Source organism: Gopherus flavomarginatus, chromosome 5 (assembly GCF_025201925.1).
Source record: "Gopherus flavomarginatus isolate rGopFla2 chromosome 5, rGopFla2.mat.asm, whole genome shotgun sequence".
Lineage (NCBI taxonomy): Eukaryota > Metazoa > Chordata > Testudines > Testudinidae > Gopherus > Gopherus flavomarginatus.
Genome location: NC_066621.1, coordinates 103024565 through 103039672, shown reverse-complemented (window position 1 = coordinate 103039672; position 15108 = coordinate 103024565). Strand labels below are relative to the sequence as shown.

Here is a 15108-nt window from a genome sequence, read left to right as displayed (position 1 = left end):
TTTAATTTAATTTTAAATGAAGTTTCTTAAACATTTTAAAAATCTTATTTACTTTACATACAACAATAGTTTAGTTATACATTATAGACTTATAGAAAGAGACCTTCTAAAAATGTTAAAATGTATTACTGGCAAGCGAAACCTTTACATTAGAGTGAATAAATGAAGACTCAGCACACCACTTCTGAAAGGTGCCAACCCCTGCTTTAGCGCATCTGGCACATAAATACTGTGCAACGCCGGCTACAAAAGTGCCATGCGAATGCCTGTTCTCACTTTCAGGTGACATTGTAAACAAGAAGCAGCATTTGTTTGTGTGAATGATTGGCAAACCAAGAAGTAGAACTGAGTGGACTTGTAGACTCTAAAGTTTTTACATTGTTTTATTTCTGAATGGAGTTTTTCTGTACATAATTCTACATTTGTAAGTTGAACTTTCATGATAGAGATTGCACTACAGTACTTGTATGAGGTGAATTGAAAAATACAATTTTTTTGTTTTTTACAGTGCAAATATTTGTAATAAAAAATATAAACTGAGCACTGTACATTTTGTATTCTGTGTTGTAATTGAAATTAATATATTTGAAAATATAGTAAACATCCACAAATATTTAAAATAAATGGTATTCTATTTACCAGCACAATTAACGTTTTTAATCGCTTGACAGCCCTAATAAAGATCTTGGAGTTTTTTGTATTACTCTATTTGCTCTTTGTACTTGTTCAATTTCTTGAGCATCACCTTGTTAGTGTCAGAACTTTACACAGTATTTTAAATAGAACCTTATTGGTCCTTTTTTTTTAGTATTTTAAATTATTTTATTTATGCTTACCAGATTTCTTTCTGTGAAGCACTACTGCAGAGCACTATTGCACTAAAAGTTAAAAATAAAGGGTGTAGAAGAATATAAATTGTAAAGAAAGTAATATACTGAATTTATCTTTCCATGCACTTTTTGAAAAAATAAATAAATCAACTTTTCAGGGTTGAATCAGGAAAAACTGGTTGCTTCTCTCCAAAGATTAGCCGAAAAGAAATGGTTCGCAGGTCATTACGTCTGAAATTTAGTCTGGGAAAAAGCAGCAAAGATGTAGTAAGTACACTTCTACTATCCTATTAACCTTTCTTGTAACTTATTCTATGGCAGTGGTTTTCCGCCTGTGGTCAGCAGACTAAGCCTAAGATTTCCAAAGGAGTTTGCACCTCTATTGGAAATTTTTTTAGGGATCTGCTAAAGAGAAAAGTTTGAAAACCTTTTTAGGACGTATATTATTTTCAAGAAAGACCAAGTCATATTTAAGGACAAGTGTAGAGAGTTCTGTATACTATACGGTCCAGAACTGTAAAACCAGGTCTAACTTACTAAAATTATTTTTAATTAATATTTAAGAAGTTCACTTTTAGCAGTTGCTGCAAATTGGAAAAGTATTTCCTGAATTGTAGATGTCAAAATGAAAAAGGCCTAGAAAGTAACAGAAGATGTAAATGACTTCCCCATGTTCAGCTTTTTAAAAAGATTAAGATTAGTTTTCTTTTTTTCCTCTCCCCTAAGAATGTTTTAACTGGATGTCCAGTTGGTAAAGGATCTGAAAATATTGGCCGGCGACTTGCAAGTCAACAAGACTTGGAAAACAGAGTTGAATCTGTAAAGACAGATACACTTTTCAGCACATGTGTCAGTGAAAAATTCTCAAATAAAGGTAAATGTCTTGCAATACTTGCTGAATATAACTAAAAAAAGAGAGCTTGTATTTTTGTGGGGGGAAGGATAGCTTAAAAGCCTAATGATTGTTTTGATATCTTTAGTTATTGAAAGCACTGAAAGTGAGCTGATAAAGTGAAAAGCAGTTAGACAATATTAAAGGTTCTTAGGAAGCAACAGATAATTTATATTAACTATTTAGAGACTGGTTTTTTAATCTATAAAAACAAATATTTGCAGTATGTATGCCTTGCTTCTTTGACAATTGAACCTAATTGCTCTCTTTAATATTGTAACCTGTTTATGAAGGATTTTCATCTCTTTGAAAGAAAATAATATAAGTCTCAATTTCAGTAAATAGCATGGCCTTTAAACTCTTAATGTTTTTTTAATAACTTGAGTTATCGGCAAGAGTTCTTTGTCTGGTTTAGTTAATGTTCTATGAATACTAAGGCTAACCAATATTTTAAACAAATAATTCTATCAAACTTATTTCAAGGTTCACAAATAATGAGCAAGTCGGAGGAGAACTTGCTAACTCCAAAATGTGATAAAGCAAATTACCGAATGTCTTGGAATGGACCCAGTATTACATATTCTCATGGCACCAGCAACAATGAGGCAAGTCTGATGGGATATCTTGAAACAGAAGGCTGTTTTTCAGAACCTGTTCTTGTAGTTGGAAAGCCACCTGCCATTCCAGATGACTTCAGGTCCACTACTGCAAATCATAAGCAAGATAATAGTCTAAGGGAGGATGAGAATAACTTGACTACAGAAACATTATTTAAAATTAAAAAAGCATTTTCTGAATCTGGAAGCAATCTTCAAAATTTAATAGATGATGCAAAGTCTTCTGTATCAGATTTAATAGAAGAAAAGTCAACTGAAACTCCCTGTCCGACAGGGGTTAGTCCAGAGAAGGACCTCGTTGAAACTGCAGCTGAAAAATCCAAGGATCAGTTTAACCAGTTTGCTAATAAATCTTATGCCACTAACAAATATCAATCAAGTAAAGATGAAATCAAGGTTGTGGAGGAAAACTGCTTCCAAAATCCTATCGAGATTGAACTTCACACACAGAAATTGGGCATAGAAGATGAACCAGAATTTAGTATGCCTCAGGTAATGTCCAAAGAGGACAGATTGACTTTTCAGAACAGTTATTCAAAAGATAATCTAAAGAAAATAGATTCCCTCAGAAGAAAACAGGGTGAGGAACTGGAACAATCAGAAAGAGTTGCTGAAGATTACAAGCTGAAGTCCTGTAATTCAGAAAAAGATAATACTGAGCCTCCTGCTGCCAGGGAGCTCCCTGTCTCAAAGTTGTTGGAGTCTAGAAACAGACCTGGCAAACAGAACTTGCAGACTGGAGGTTATGGTAATACTGTACCTAAAACTTTACCAGTTTCTGACCATGGAAAGGTTTCTGACCATGTACACTGGTTCAACAAACTTTCATTAAATGATCCGTGTTCTGCAAGCAAAACTAAACCACCTCTTAAGTTTCAACGTACTCCTGTCCGCCAGTCTGTAAGAAGGATAAACTCCCTCTTAGACTCTAACAGACAATCTGTAAGCTGTAAGTTGGCAAAACCTGGTGATGTTTGTTCTGCTCTTGTTAAATCAGTAAGCTATGATACTGCACTATCCTCCTGTACAGAAAAGTTCTCAAAGAATTCCACAGTTTCATTGCTCTATTGTGAAACTACACACACACAAGTTTCTACATCATCTGAACTAGACTTGGCATGCAAATCTTCAAAATTGATAAATCCACTAGAGCAGGCTGATGCTTCTGTGAAAACAGTTAGAATCTGCAAACAGAAAGTGACTATTGGTAACCCATCAAAATCTGTTCTAGAAGATCTAACCAATCATGAAGCACCGAAACCTGCTGTAAAAATGAACTCGAGTATAAACATTCCGATTGCTACACCAGATAAAAGTACCCTCAGGAAAAGTGCTACAGGAAAAGAAAAGTCTCGATACAGGGGATCTCCAAAGAATCCAATATCAAAAGCAAAACTCCTGCCAACTGCTAAACCTGTAGATTTATAAGTACTAATTTGACTATTGACTTAATTGTTCTAGAACTACCTTAACATTCTTTGAGAAAATTGTCTGTATGAGATTCTTAGTTCTGCTTTTTTGTAAAATAGGATTTTTTTTCTTTTTAAATTGTACAAGTAAACTTTATTTTCTGTATTTTTCCATTTACTTTAGCTTCTTATGATTACTAGTCAGCTGCTCATTTTAATTTTGACTAGATTTTTAAAAATTAGAAAAATCTAGTTTAAAAACTTATACAAATAAGTTACAATAGGTTATATATCGCTATCTCAGACACCTGAGTCAGATCTTTTTAGAAATAACAGGCAAGCCTGAAGCATTTCAAAATCTTGCTGCTTCCAGTCAAAAGAGTAGTAGTATTTCTTTAAGAGACAATTGCTAGATATTTAAAAACAAAACCAACACATCCAAAAGCAAAATGGCTTATTGCTGACCATCAAAACGTGAAACTTTTCCATTTGCTGTACTTGTCTTAATTCTCTAAATGTGTTAAAACACTACAGTCAAAAAGAGACTTGTCAGTGTTCAAACTTCAGTATCAGTATAGACATCACTACTGCTCCAATTCCTGTCTGGCCAGGGTATATATTGCTTTTGGTGTAAGTCAGGGTACCTGTGGCATTTTTCCCACTAGATAGGAATATATCCGCATAGACAAAAAATGCGCCCATCTAAGCATGCGTGCACACAAATTGGAGAAATGGTTGAGCATATGGAAAACAAATATGCAATTAGATACTGAAGTATTAAAAATGTTTGTACAGTACACTTGGCAGCATGGGTGTGTTCTGTTTACCTGATATCTTCATTTGCAGTCAAGCTGTAAAATAATGTTAAGTTAATAGCATGTATAAGGCTATTAATTTTTTTCTGGAGCAATTTTATGTAGCTAATCATATGATGCAAAAGTAGATTAAAGAACACTGTCACTGAAATAATGGAAGACAAAAGTAAAAAGCCATACTGTTAAAAGTTCATTTGCACAAACAGATGTTTACATCTGTCTTAACATTAAAACTGTTTACGTCTGTCATATTTGTTGTAAAATTATTTAAGAGTAAAAACTTGAAACTTTTCCATTACTGATTTCCGTATGTGTAGCTTGTTTGCTGGCAGAATTTAAGAGATTTTGCTATGTGCTTGGCTTTGAGTCTAAAAGCCTTTTTTGTCCGTTGTTTGTGAATCTTCTTTCTATCACACTGATTCCATGTTCTATAGAAAAAAAGACTAAGGACATCTGAGACATTGTCATAGTTTGTACTTTTTTTTTTTTTTTTTTTTTTTAAGTCCTATCCAGGGCTCTACATCCTCTTGACTATACTTAAAAACACAATTTTTACAACTCCATCATTTTCACCAAACCTCTGACCACCAAAAGCCTAGCAGAAAATAGGCCATGAAAAGTCCTCATTCTCCTAATGCTGTGCTCTCTTTCAAAGCCAGGGAGAATAGATATGCTTCTCACTGTGTTCTAAACTTCAACAGATTTGGGCTCTTTTAGCTTATGGAGAGGAGTGAGGTCCAAAGCTAAATAGCCTTTATATTGACTGCCCTAGCAGCACACTCTTTATAGCAAGATGGCTGGAGCACAAGTAAGTACTCACAAGTGCAAGAGAAAGCTATGGGCCAAGAAGTATATAGTCAAGTACCTAAGTTTCAGGCCCTTGAGTTCTAGCCTACAGAGCCCTCAACTTCTTAGGGTATGTCTGCACCCCAGTTAGACACACAGGGTTGGCCTGTGCTAACTGACTCAGGCTAAAGGACTCAGGCTTAAGTGGTTGTTTTACTGCAGTGTAGATGTTCAAGTTCAGGCTGCAGCCTGAGCTACAGGTCTGTCCCACCATACAGGGTCCTAGAGCATGGGCTCCAACCTGAGCCCAAATGTCTACACTGCAGTTAAACCACCCCTGAACCTGAGTCAGCTAGCACTAGCCTGCTTAGTGTTGTTAATTGCCCAGATTGGCAATCGATCTATCGGGGATCAATTTATCATGTGTAGTGTAGATGCGATAAATCGCTCTCCCGTTGACGACTGAACTCCAGCAGTGTGAGAGGTGGAAGCAAAGTCAACTGGGGAGCGGCAGCCATTGATCCAGCGCCGCAAGGACATGACGTAAGTAACTTTAATTCGATCTAAGATATGTCGACTTCAGCTACGCTATTCTCGTAGCTGAAGTTGCGTATCTTAGATCGATTCCCCCCCCCCACCCCCCAAAGTAGACCAGGCCTTAGATTTCACTCAGACTCACAGGCAGCCATTGAAGGACATCTGGTAAAGTGCCAGCTTTTTCTTCTGTTTCTGGATAGATTTTTAAAAGAGTTGCAATATCCTGGCTACATGTAACAAATCTGGTACCTGCACATTCAAAGGGACAGATATTCAAATTTGCCACAAATATGGTTGCTTCTCCCAGCCTCTTTTGCTTTATCTAGCTCTAGGCCTTTTCTGTGTCCTACTCAGCCAGATGCTGCTTACGGGCAATTTATTGCTTTGCTGGGCGCCATTAAACTGTATTTGGCACACTGAAGATGATAAAACCCAGATGTGGTGAAGTGGGAATTTTTAATGATACTTTTACAAGTTTGTGTGCTTCAGTTTTCTACACATTGTATTGCTGCCTGGTGGGGGAAAAAGGATTGTTTGCTCTCTGTGCCATTTCAGATTTTGGTACAGGGGCAACTTTAACTGTGATTCCAGAGGCTACTTAGGCACTGGAAAACTCTAAATTTAAACTTCAGTTTAGAACAATCAGGAGATAATACAGCAAGATATTCCTAATCCCAAGCCTCGAGGTATCCGTTTTAGAGCCTTAACATAGATATCAGAAACACAGCTTTGATACTTCGTACACTATCTTTAGCAGAGAAATAAAATCTGCTTAAAATCTTTTTACTCCTGCAATTTTTAAATGGCTTACCTTCCAAATTGTGAAGAGAAGAATTAGACTGTTCCAGATATGTTTAAAGGTAAATAAATTATTGAAAACAAATAACACTTCAGACGAGCTAAAACAATGGATAGTACTGTGGTCTCATCTTGACAAGACTGTCAATGGTCTTGTTGATATCTAAGTGTTTTGAAGCTTCACATTCACAGGCACTTAGGCTAAAATTAGCAAGTCACTTATCTCCCATTGTGGATCTTAAGTAGTCCTTTACACTCTTGAGCACAGAAAAGTACCTCTCATTTGATGCTGTAGAAACTGGATGGTTCACCCCACTATCTACAATACACAGCAGGCTGGTAACCCCTTGGTAAGTCTTTGAGAACATTCCAGAATTCAAAAATTGAAGTACTTGTGTGTGTGCATACGCAATGTGCTTCTTGGCAACTTTGATTTCTCTATCCAGATCACCAAAATTAGGTGCTTTGTGAATCTGCAATTATTTTCAGTTTCTCATAATCAAGAAAATTTTCACTCTGGGTCACAAGCCGTGCAGAAAGCAAACAAATTTTCTGTTTGGATGCTGTGCCTTGATTCCTATTGCTGTAAAATGGGAATAATTATACTTGCCTGTCTGCCTGCCTACCATAGGGAATTATAAGGATTAGATTGAGATCTGTGGGGCAGGAATTGGGCCACCTTAATGGTGGTATGGTGTCTAGCACAATGGAGGACTACTGATTAAGGTCTTTAGGGGCTACTGTAACATTAGTCAGCTGTTGAGATGCCCACTGGTGGTCGCTGAAGGGGGCTTACCTGGGTGTAGGATGTCAGTGGATTACAGGTTAGTCTTTGTATTGGCCAGTAGCACAGCCTTCATCCCCCACAAGCTCAGCACCTGCTGGCAGAAGTTGAAGCACAGCATGTCCTTGAAGCTTCAACCACTGCTGGCCATGATGGCTCTTGACCAGAAAGGTCTAGCCTGAGTGTCTTCTCAAAGAGAAGTAGGGAGTGCTCCCTGCTTCTTTGAGAGGTCAGACTAGATGATCATAATGATCCCTTCTGACCTTAAAGTCTATGAGGGTAAACTGACTCCAAGACCCACTTACCTGCTCCTAGCTCCCCATCCCCTGAGGATCCTTGCCTCAGGAACTGTTCCCCCTCAGCTGCTCCTCTCACACTCATTACTCCCTGCCTCAGGGGCCAGCTGTATGCCCTCACCTCTCTCTTTTCCTGGAGAATGACTCGCCTTCCCCCTCCCCAAGCCTGGGGGCCCTGTGCTCCCTGTGTTCTTCCCACCACCACCACTGGGGCCCCTGTGCTCCTGCTCCCATGCTGACTGACCCCCTCCCCACCTGCAGAGGCCCTGGTCATTGCCCCTCCCAGGGATCAACCCCCTTCTCTTTGCCCCAGGCCAGTTCAGTCACTCTGTATCATCTCAGCAGCTGATTGGTGGAGGCAGACAAGCAGGCGTAGTGGGTGAGCTAGCTCAGCAGAGGGAACTGACCACAGTGGCAGTAGCTGGAGAACCCCAGCTTCTGGAGGAGGGGACCTTGCTGCACTGTGCTGCAGGTAAGAGCTCTGGCTGGGTCTGGGGCATGGGCTACAAGCAGACTTCTGGTACAAAACTCTGGGAGGGTGGGCAGGTGCACCCCTGCCCTCCCTAAATGGTGCTTCTGTCAGGGCAGTCAAGGGGGAATGAATGAGATCTTCCTTTGAGTTGTTAAGGAACTGGCTGAAACCGATCCAGATCAACAAGGGATCCAAAGAGACAATGCAAGCTCCAATGATTTACGAATTGACAGTCAATAACAGGATCTACGGCAGGACACCAAGATCCAGGTGTATAAGACAATTGTTATTCCTACACTCCTTTATGGATGCGAAACCTGAGTGACCTATCGACAGGTCCTCAAGAGGCTGGAGAGGTACCACCAATGATGCCTCCAGAAGATTCTTCACATCAAGTGGGAAGATTGCTGCACTAACACCAGCATCCTCAGTGAAGCCAAAGTCACCAGCATTGAAGCAATGATCTTCATGCACCATTTCTGCTGGGCTGGATATTGTGTGCAGATGCCAGACTCTTGCCTCCCAAAACAACTCCTTGACTCTCAGCTCACACATTGTCAGAAATCCCATGATTGTCAGAGGAAACTCTTTCAGTGTGTCTTTGTAGCATATCTCAAGAAAACTGATGTGGACATCACAAGCTGGGAGGAGTAAGCCACCAACCGATCCCAATGGTGCCACGTCCTCCATCAGGCAGTGACCCGCTTCCAGGAAAAGTGCCTTGCCTTCAAAGCTGAAAAGAGAGAGAAGGAAGAAAAAAGAGAAATTTTTCCCAGCAGGCAGCTGGCCCACCAGGGAAATGTCTGTTCCTACTGCCAGCAGATCTGTGGTTCCAGGATCAGATACCTGAGTCATCACAGGCCTCATATGTAAATCCGTGGTAGAGATCATCCTTGAATCGAGGGATCGCTGCTGCTGCTGATAATAGCAGGAAGCTTGGGGGTGGGGAGAAGGGGGGAAATGTGAACTCAATATGGCCCAACCTAGGGGAGAAAAGGACTGAACTGTGACCAGGGGACGATAAAGAATAGGCTTCTGGAAGAGGCTGGAAGCTCTGATCTGGGCACAGGGGCCAAGGAGCCAAAGTGAGGGATGGAGTCCACCGCAGCTTGGATTGGATGGGCTGTGGCATAACTGCTGCCTCTCTTTGCTAACCTAAGGACTTCCAGGTTCAGTGTGCTGGGTGACTGATAAATAGTTACCTTGTTTTGGAATGGCTGCTTGTGTCGCTGTAAATACTGGGAGCATTGAAGGGGTACAGCATAACCCTCCTGCAGGAGTCTGGATTAACTGCAGGGAGCCACAGAGAGAAACAAGGATCTCTGGCACCAAAGATCCAGTCTGAGTCTTGGAGGCCCCAGTCCTGCCCCTATAGAACAGTGTAGGTACTTGGGGCCTGACACGTTAAAGGGGTCGCTCCCAAGAGACTGGTGACAGGCTGAGGTATAGACTATATCAGTGGTTCCCAAATGGCTTCGTGAAATGTTACAGGGGGCCCTTGGGAGGGGAAAAATTCTCTAATGGCAGACAGAGCTGTCCCTGGGGACCCCAGGCAGCACTGGGCCAGCAGCCCGGAGCCCCTGGACTTCCAAGAACTAAGCAGATCAAAGCAAGCAGATCTATCCCACTGAGGAGATTTAAACTTTAAGACTCCTTATAAGAAATGGAAAGGGGGATGGATATTTTTTTGCTGTTTTTAAAATAGGCAGCTACTATTGTTTTTAAACATTATTATGAAGAACAAGTTTAAGCTTCGTTGTAACATGCGTTGTTTGCCTGGACTGCTCAAAACCTGAATGCTTGTGTAGGAAGAACTCTTTGAGTTGGCTTCTTAAATACCTTCATGCTGTTTCACATCTGATACTCTTTGGTGAAACATAGGAGCCTTGTCTTATAACAGGCTTATTCAAAGTGATGCAAAGTGAGTTCTTGGAAGAGTGTTGCCGTTTTCATAATGTAATAAAAATACTGTAATGATAAATAATAATATGCAATAAGCATGTCATAAACAAATTTCATATTTCCAAGATCACTGCTTTTATAGTTTATACTCAGGTAAAGGAGAAAATCTCTGGAAATATTCAGTTTTAGGAGGGAGTTCGTGAGACTTGACATTTTAGTGAAAGGGGTTCACAGGTTATTAAAGTTTGGGAACCTCCACTGGACTAGACCCTGTGGATATGTGACTGGAAGCAAAGGCTAGTTACTTAATGTACCAAGCATATTTTGCAATAAGTGACTTGCAGCACTAAAAACAGAGGAAATAGCAAGAAAATGGCCTATACCCACCTCCCTAAGAAGGACACAGCTGAACTGTGTGGGTGAGAGGGCTAAGCACTGTGAAGTTAAGGCACAGCTAATTGCATGGCTGAAGCAGGATGATTGGGCCTAGAGCTGAGGTCAGCACCCAGGCAGGAGTCTAAGAGAGCCCAAGAACAGTAGCTACTAGCCACAGCAGCCGGATATCTGCATGGGCCAGTTCCTGATCTCTGACATTGGAGTGGCAAAGGCTAAAGCTAGGTGCAGAGAGGCTCTATGTAGAGAAGCAGAGTCTGGAGATTGAGCCCCTGGTTACTAGCGGAGAGTGGGAAAAGGAACAAGAATAATGAAGAGCAGCAACAACTTGAACTGCACACAGAGAAGCAGAGGAATGAGAGACAACAGAGAAGGGTAAGTGGGGAGAGACCATTGGGGTTTCTATCTTGCAGGGACAATAGGGGCTAAATTGTTGGCCTCATTCCAGGAGGGAGGGAGAGAGGGAGATATAGATGCCTACCTCACCACCTGTGAGAAGGTTTGTGAACTGAACCAAATTCCCCCATGTTTCCTTAGGGGAAAGATAGGACCCTCCATACAACACAACCTGCCCCCAAAAGAAAATTAAAATAAGTCAATGGAAGTACGGCAAAACATCTTGGTATGCTATTCAGGCCGTGCCTCCAGTTATGGAAGATGAGTGGCATAAACCTTCACAACTCAACTGCCAGAGTCTTTGCCTGTGGCAACATTGTTTCATGCTCTCAGCTAGTCTAAGGTAGCCATCAAGGGGTGGTAGCTGGCCAGGCAAATAAAGACCTTCAGAGAAGGCTCTAGGGGCTACGATAATACCCTCCATCACCCCAAAGGCCTTTCTTATCTCAAAATCCAGAATACTCCACAAATATAAGAACACTTCTACATTCACTCTGCCAAATTACCATTCTCCCTCAAATTTTCCATTTCACATGGAGTTTTGTGCGATTCTATTAGAATTAATGCACTAATTTCACATAACATTTAATGCCATTACATGCAAAATACTATAGACCCACATAAATTGGCTGTGGAAAACTCTCAATCACACCATGTACTCCCTCCCCACTGCAGGACTGAGATCTACTCTGATTTATCCAGTTAAGATTTAAGTAATCTTGGGTTTCTGCCATTTCCTTTGGTACTAATCAAGAAATAGCCTGTTGTATAATGCATCTAACTTCTTTTTTATTTGCTTCATGTCATGAATATGTTACCTATCTCCAGATTTTCACAGACTGGTTTGTGTTGTTTGCTCCATGCAGTCGGTGTGTGTGACAATGAATGCACATTGTGTGTGGGTGTATATATGAACTGTATGCACACTTCACTGTGTTGTGTGGGTAACTGGGGGAGGTCAGCTCTTGTATGTCTGGCCTGCAGGACCCACACATAGTGTGGTGTATACAGAGGGTGCTTGGTGCCTAGGCTGCCCTGCGTGTGTCGAGGGAGCCGATTGGCCCTGCTATGTCCCTGTGCGGCAGCTTCTCGCTGAAATGGATGCTGCTGACATGACAACCTTCCCTCCGCACCTGCCGCAGGGACCAGGCAAGGCGGGGGAAGGGGGCTGGGACTGCGCATGAATGGTCACAGCACAGGCCACCGCCTCCTTCTGCTCGGCGCCTCAGTCAGCCGGTGCCACCCCACATCTGCCCAGCGAGAGCTGCCTTCCCCAGCGCCGGGCGGTGAGTGCCGCGCATCTCGCCTGTGCCTCAGCCGGGGCGGCCCCCATGGCTGCTTGCAGGCAGAGGAGCGGGCTGAAACGGCTGGGTGGGGCGCGGGGACGGGGCAGGTGTTTCCTACCCCAATGCTGCTCAGCCCTGCGGATGTGGTTACCGCTGCGCACAGGGAATAATCCGCGAGGGCTTTCGGGGGCGTTTTAAGTTTAGGATTCCACTGGGGTCGGAGAGGAAGGGCACAGGCTGTGCGTGCGTGACAGACAGACAGACACAGGAGGAAGGTAGATTTACCCCTTATCTATCTAGTAGCCTGAAAGGATCCGTTTTTCTTTCAAATGCCCAAGGTTGTTGCTAGTGAGAGGGGTGAAGATCTGGAGATCAAGTGACAGAGCAGAGATGTGGGGAATTCTGGAGCCACACAGAGGGAGGAAGAGAATCTCTCTTCTCTCTTTCCAATTTTTTTTAGGTGGGATTTCTCTGCCATTATTACCTCAGGGCTCAAAGCCATTTTACTGTACATTATTATATTAGGGGAAAAATACCATAAAGGGAGAAACAAGATCTTTAAGTCTCTGGTTTGGAAAAGCAGGACAAGTATATAATATAGACTTTTATTAACATAACCAAATACATTGATAAATCTATTTTCCTATGACAGCAGCTGACCAAAAAGGACAAACAGGTTCTTTAAAACGTAGTCTTATAAGGAGAATGACATTACTGGATTCTGTGCCTGTCTCATGCGGGCAGAGCAGCCATTTGGTGAAACCTATTCAAGTGGAATAAATGAAGCCTGTTTGTTCTAGATGGGGAAAAATGGAGAGAGAGGAAACCTGTGTGATGGGTTGTCAATCTGTGAGGGAGATAAAAATGTTATACAACCCATTTTTTAAAAAAAACTGGGAGTATTTCATTTCTTAGAGCAAGTGGAAGAGTAAAGTTTGAAAAGCACAGCACAAAACTGAGCAATTCTTAGTATTCCCACCTTACCTTTATGACATACTTTAAAATACCAAATTAAAACAGGGGAGAAGGAAGAACCATGCATTCTCACTTTACCTAGCTAATTTTTAACCCTTCAGTTTTCCAAGTGAATCAGTGGGTCCATTTTGTTTTATCATGGCAGAAAGGTGATTAATAAATGCTATGAATTAATGCTATGCAGAAATTAAGTTTACTGACTCCCACAGTTTTCTCCCCCAAAATTACACCTCCCTGTTTGTAAAATTCTTTTAGCTGATAATGGAAGCTGACCTAACAAGTTCTTTGAGATATGCAGTCAGTATTTTACTCACTTTATCATTTATCATTTATTTAATGTATTTTATTTTCACAGGTTAAAAATGGCCATCAGAATGACAACTACGTTGCTTTATAACATGGTATTTTTGCTAGCATTTGGATTGGCTTTGGCTTCTAGTCACAGTCCTAGGACCCCAGATAAAGTTTCCGAAGCAGATATTCAGAGACTCCTTCATGGGGTTATGGAACAATTAGGCATTGCCAGACCCCGAGTAGAATATCCAGCACACCAGGCTATGAATCTAGTGGGTCCACAGAGCATTGAAGGTAGTTATTTTCTACGTTGCATTATATTATGTTTCTTTTCATTCCCTTAGGCTGTGAACAATTGTTTTATGTGATGCAAATATTCCTGGTAGACTTGGAAAAGTCATATACTATGCAGTTCTCCAATCTGGGCCTTTATTGTTCCGTGATTTAAATCCCTAAATCTAGCCTCCGTTTTGTAATTACCCTTTCTTTTGAGACTAACAGTGGTGCTAACCTATAGATTGCATTGACAAGAGGAGAATGTGGCGGTTTGTGTGCACCTGCTTTGGACACCAAGTAATGTTGTCTTGGTGATATCTCATCTACAATGGCTGAAAAAGGGAGTTTCTGGCATAATCTCCTGTCTATTTGTTACTATGTTTTTGTGTGAAGCAAATTCATTCTGTAGGACCAAATTCTGGTGCTCTCTATACGGGCACATATGGCCCAAAACAGCTTACAACTTTCTGCAGTGACATGCAAGATAAAAACAAGAGACCTTATGCAGGTGGACTTTTCCTGTGTTGGTTGGAGTTCTGTGCAATTCACCCTAGAAAGGTGGGCTGTGGGCATGGAGAGTGGGTTTCCATATAGTGTGAAGTGAGTCAACCATAACCCTGTGTTTTGGGGAGCAGCAGGCCACATTCACCATTCTCCTCCATATCCTGAGGTAGTGGCCAAAACCTATTGCATGGACACCTGGGCTGGTTGGGGCTGAGGATCCTGACCTGCAGCTCCACAGTGTTTGTCATGAAGAGCAGAACTTGGCATTTGTTCCTTTTCAAAGGGTTTGGCCTACATTTCTGAGCTGATTTGGGTAAGAAGTTTCATTTGAATCATAATTTTCTTTAACTGTGCAAACTGTCTGAAACATCTGGCTCAAGGGTTTGTTTTATAAGAGGCAAGATATTTTAAAGAATTTTAAATACAATAGCACTGTAAAATTATGAAGATTTGTGCTGTAACATAATTGTTTTTTCATCAGAGTTCATAATTAATGGTCAAATATATTTAACATAGACTAGCCCTTATTAATAAAGACACATTAGTATGTGGTTTGATGAGCTAGTGGAAAAATAAGGCTTTGATTGTGGCAACAAAATGTGCTCTCACTCAATTAGGCCAAAAGTAAGTGTTCTACCATAGTTTGATGCTATTTTTTGCCAAAAATGCTGAATACAGGGCCAGCTTCAGCATTTTTGCTGCCCCAAGCGGCGCAAAAAAAAAAAAAAAAAAGGCCGCGATCGGTGGCACTTTGCCGCCACTTCATTCTTCGACCACTTCTTCTGTTCCCCGCCCCGCCAAGCACCTGCTTGCTGTGCTGGTGCCAGCCCTGGCTGAATATAACTA

The 15108-nt window shown here is 41.3% G+C and overlaps 1 protein-coding gene across 5 annotated transcripts in view; it reads left to right on the top strand.

Moving 5' to 3' along the window:
- The window catches only part of LOC127051867 (neuroendocrine protein 7B2), a 76857-nt gene that overhangs the window by 18404 nt on the left and 43345 nt on the right, over window positions 1-15108 (top strand). For 2 of the 5 annotated variants that reach the window (XM_050954802.1, XM_050954803.1), the window contains 3 exons: window positions 989-1097; window positions 1557-1704; window positions 2206-4812. In XM_050954802.1, coding sequence (XP_050810759.1) covers window positions 989-1097; window positions 1557-1704; window positions 2206-3767 — 1819 coding nt within the window. In that variant the 3' untranslated portion in view covers window positions 3768-4812. Of the gene's footprint in view, window positions 1-988; window positions 1098-1556; window positions 1705-2205; window positions 4813-12084; window positions 12214-12380; window positions 12489-13543; window positions 13777-15108 lie in introns of those variants that run through there. The other 3 variants (XM_050954804.1, XM_050954805.1, XM_050954806.1) reach the window with 3 other exon arrangements.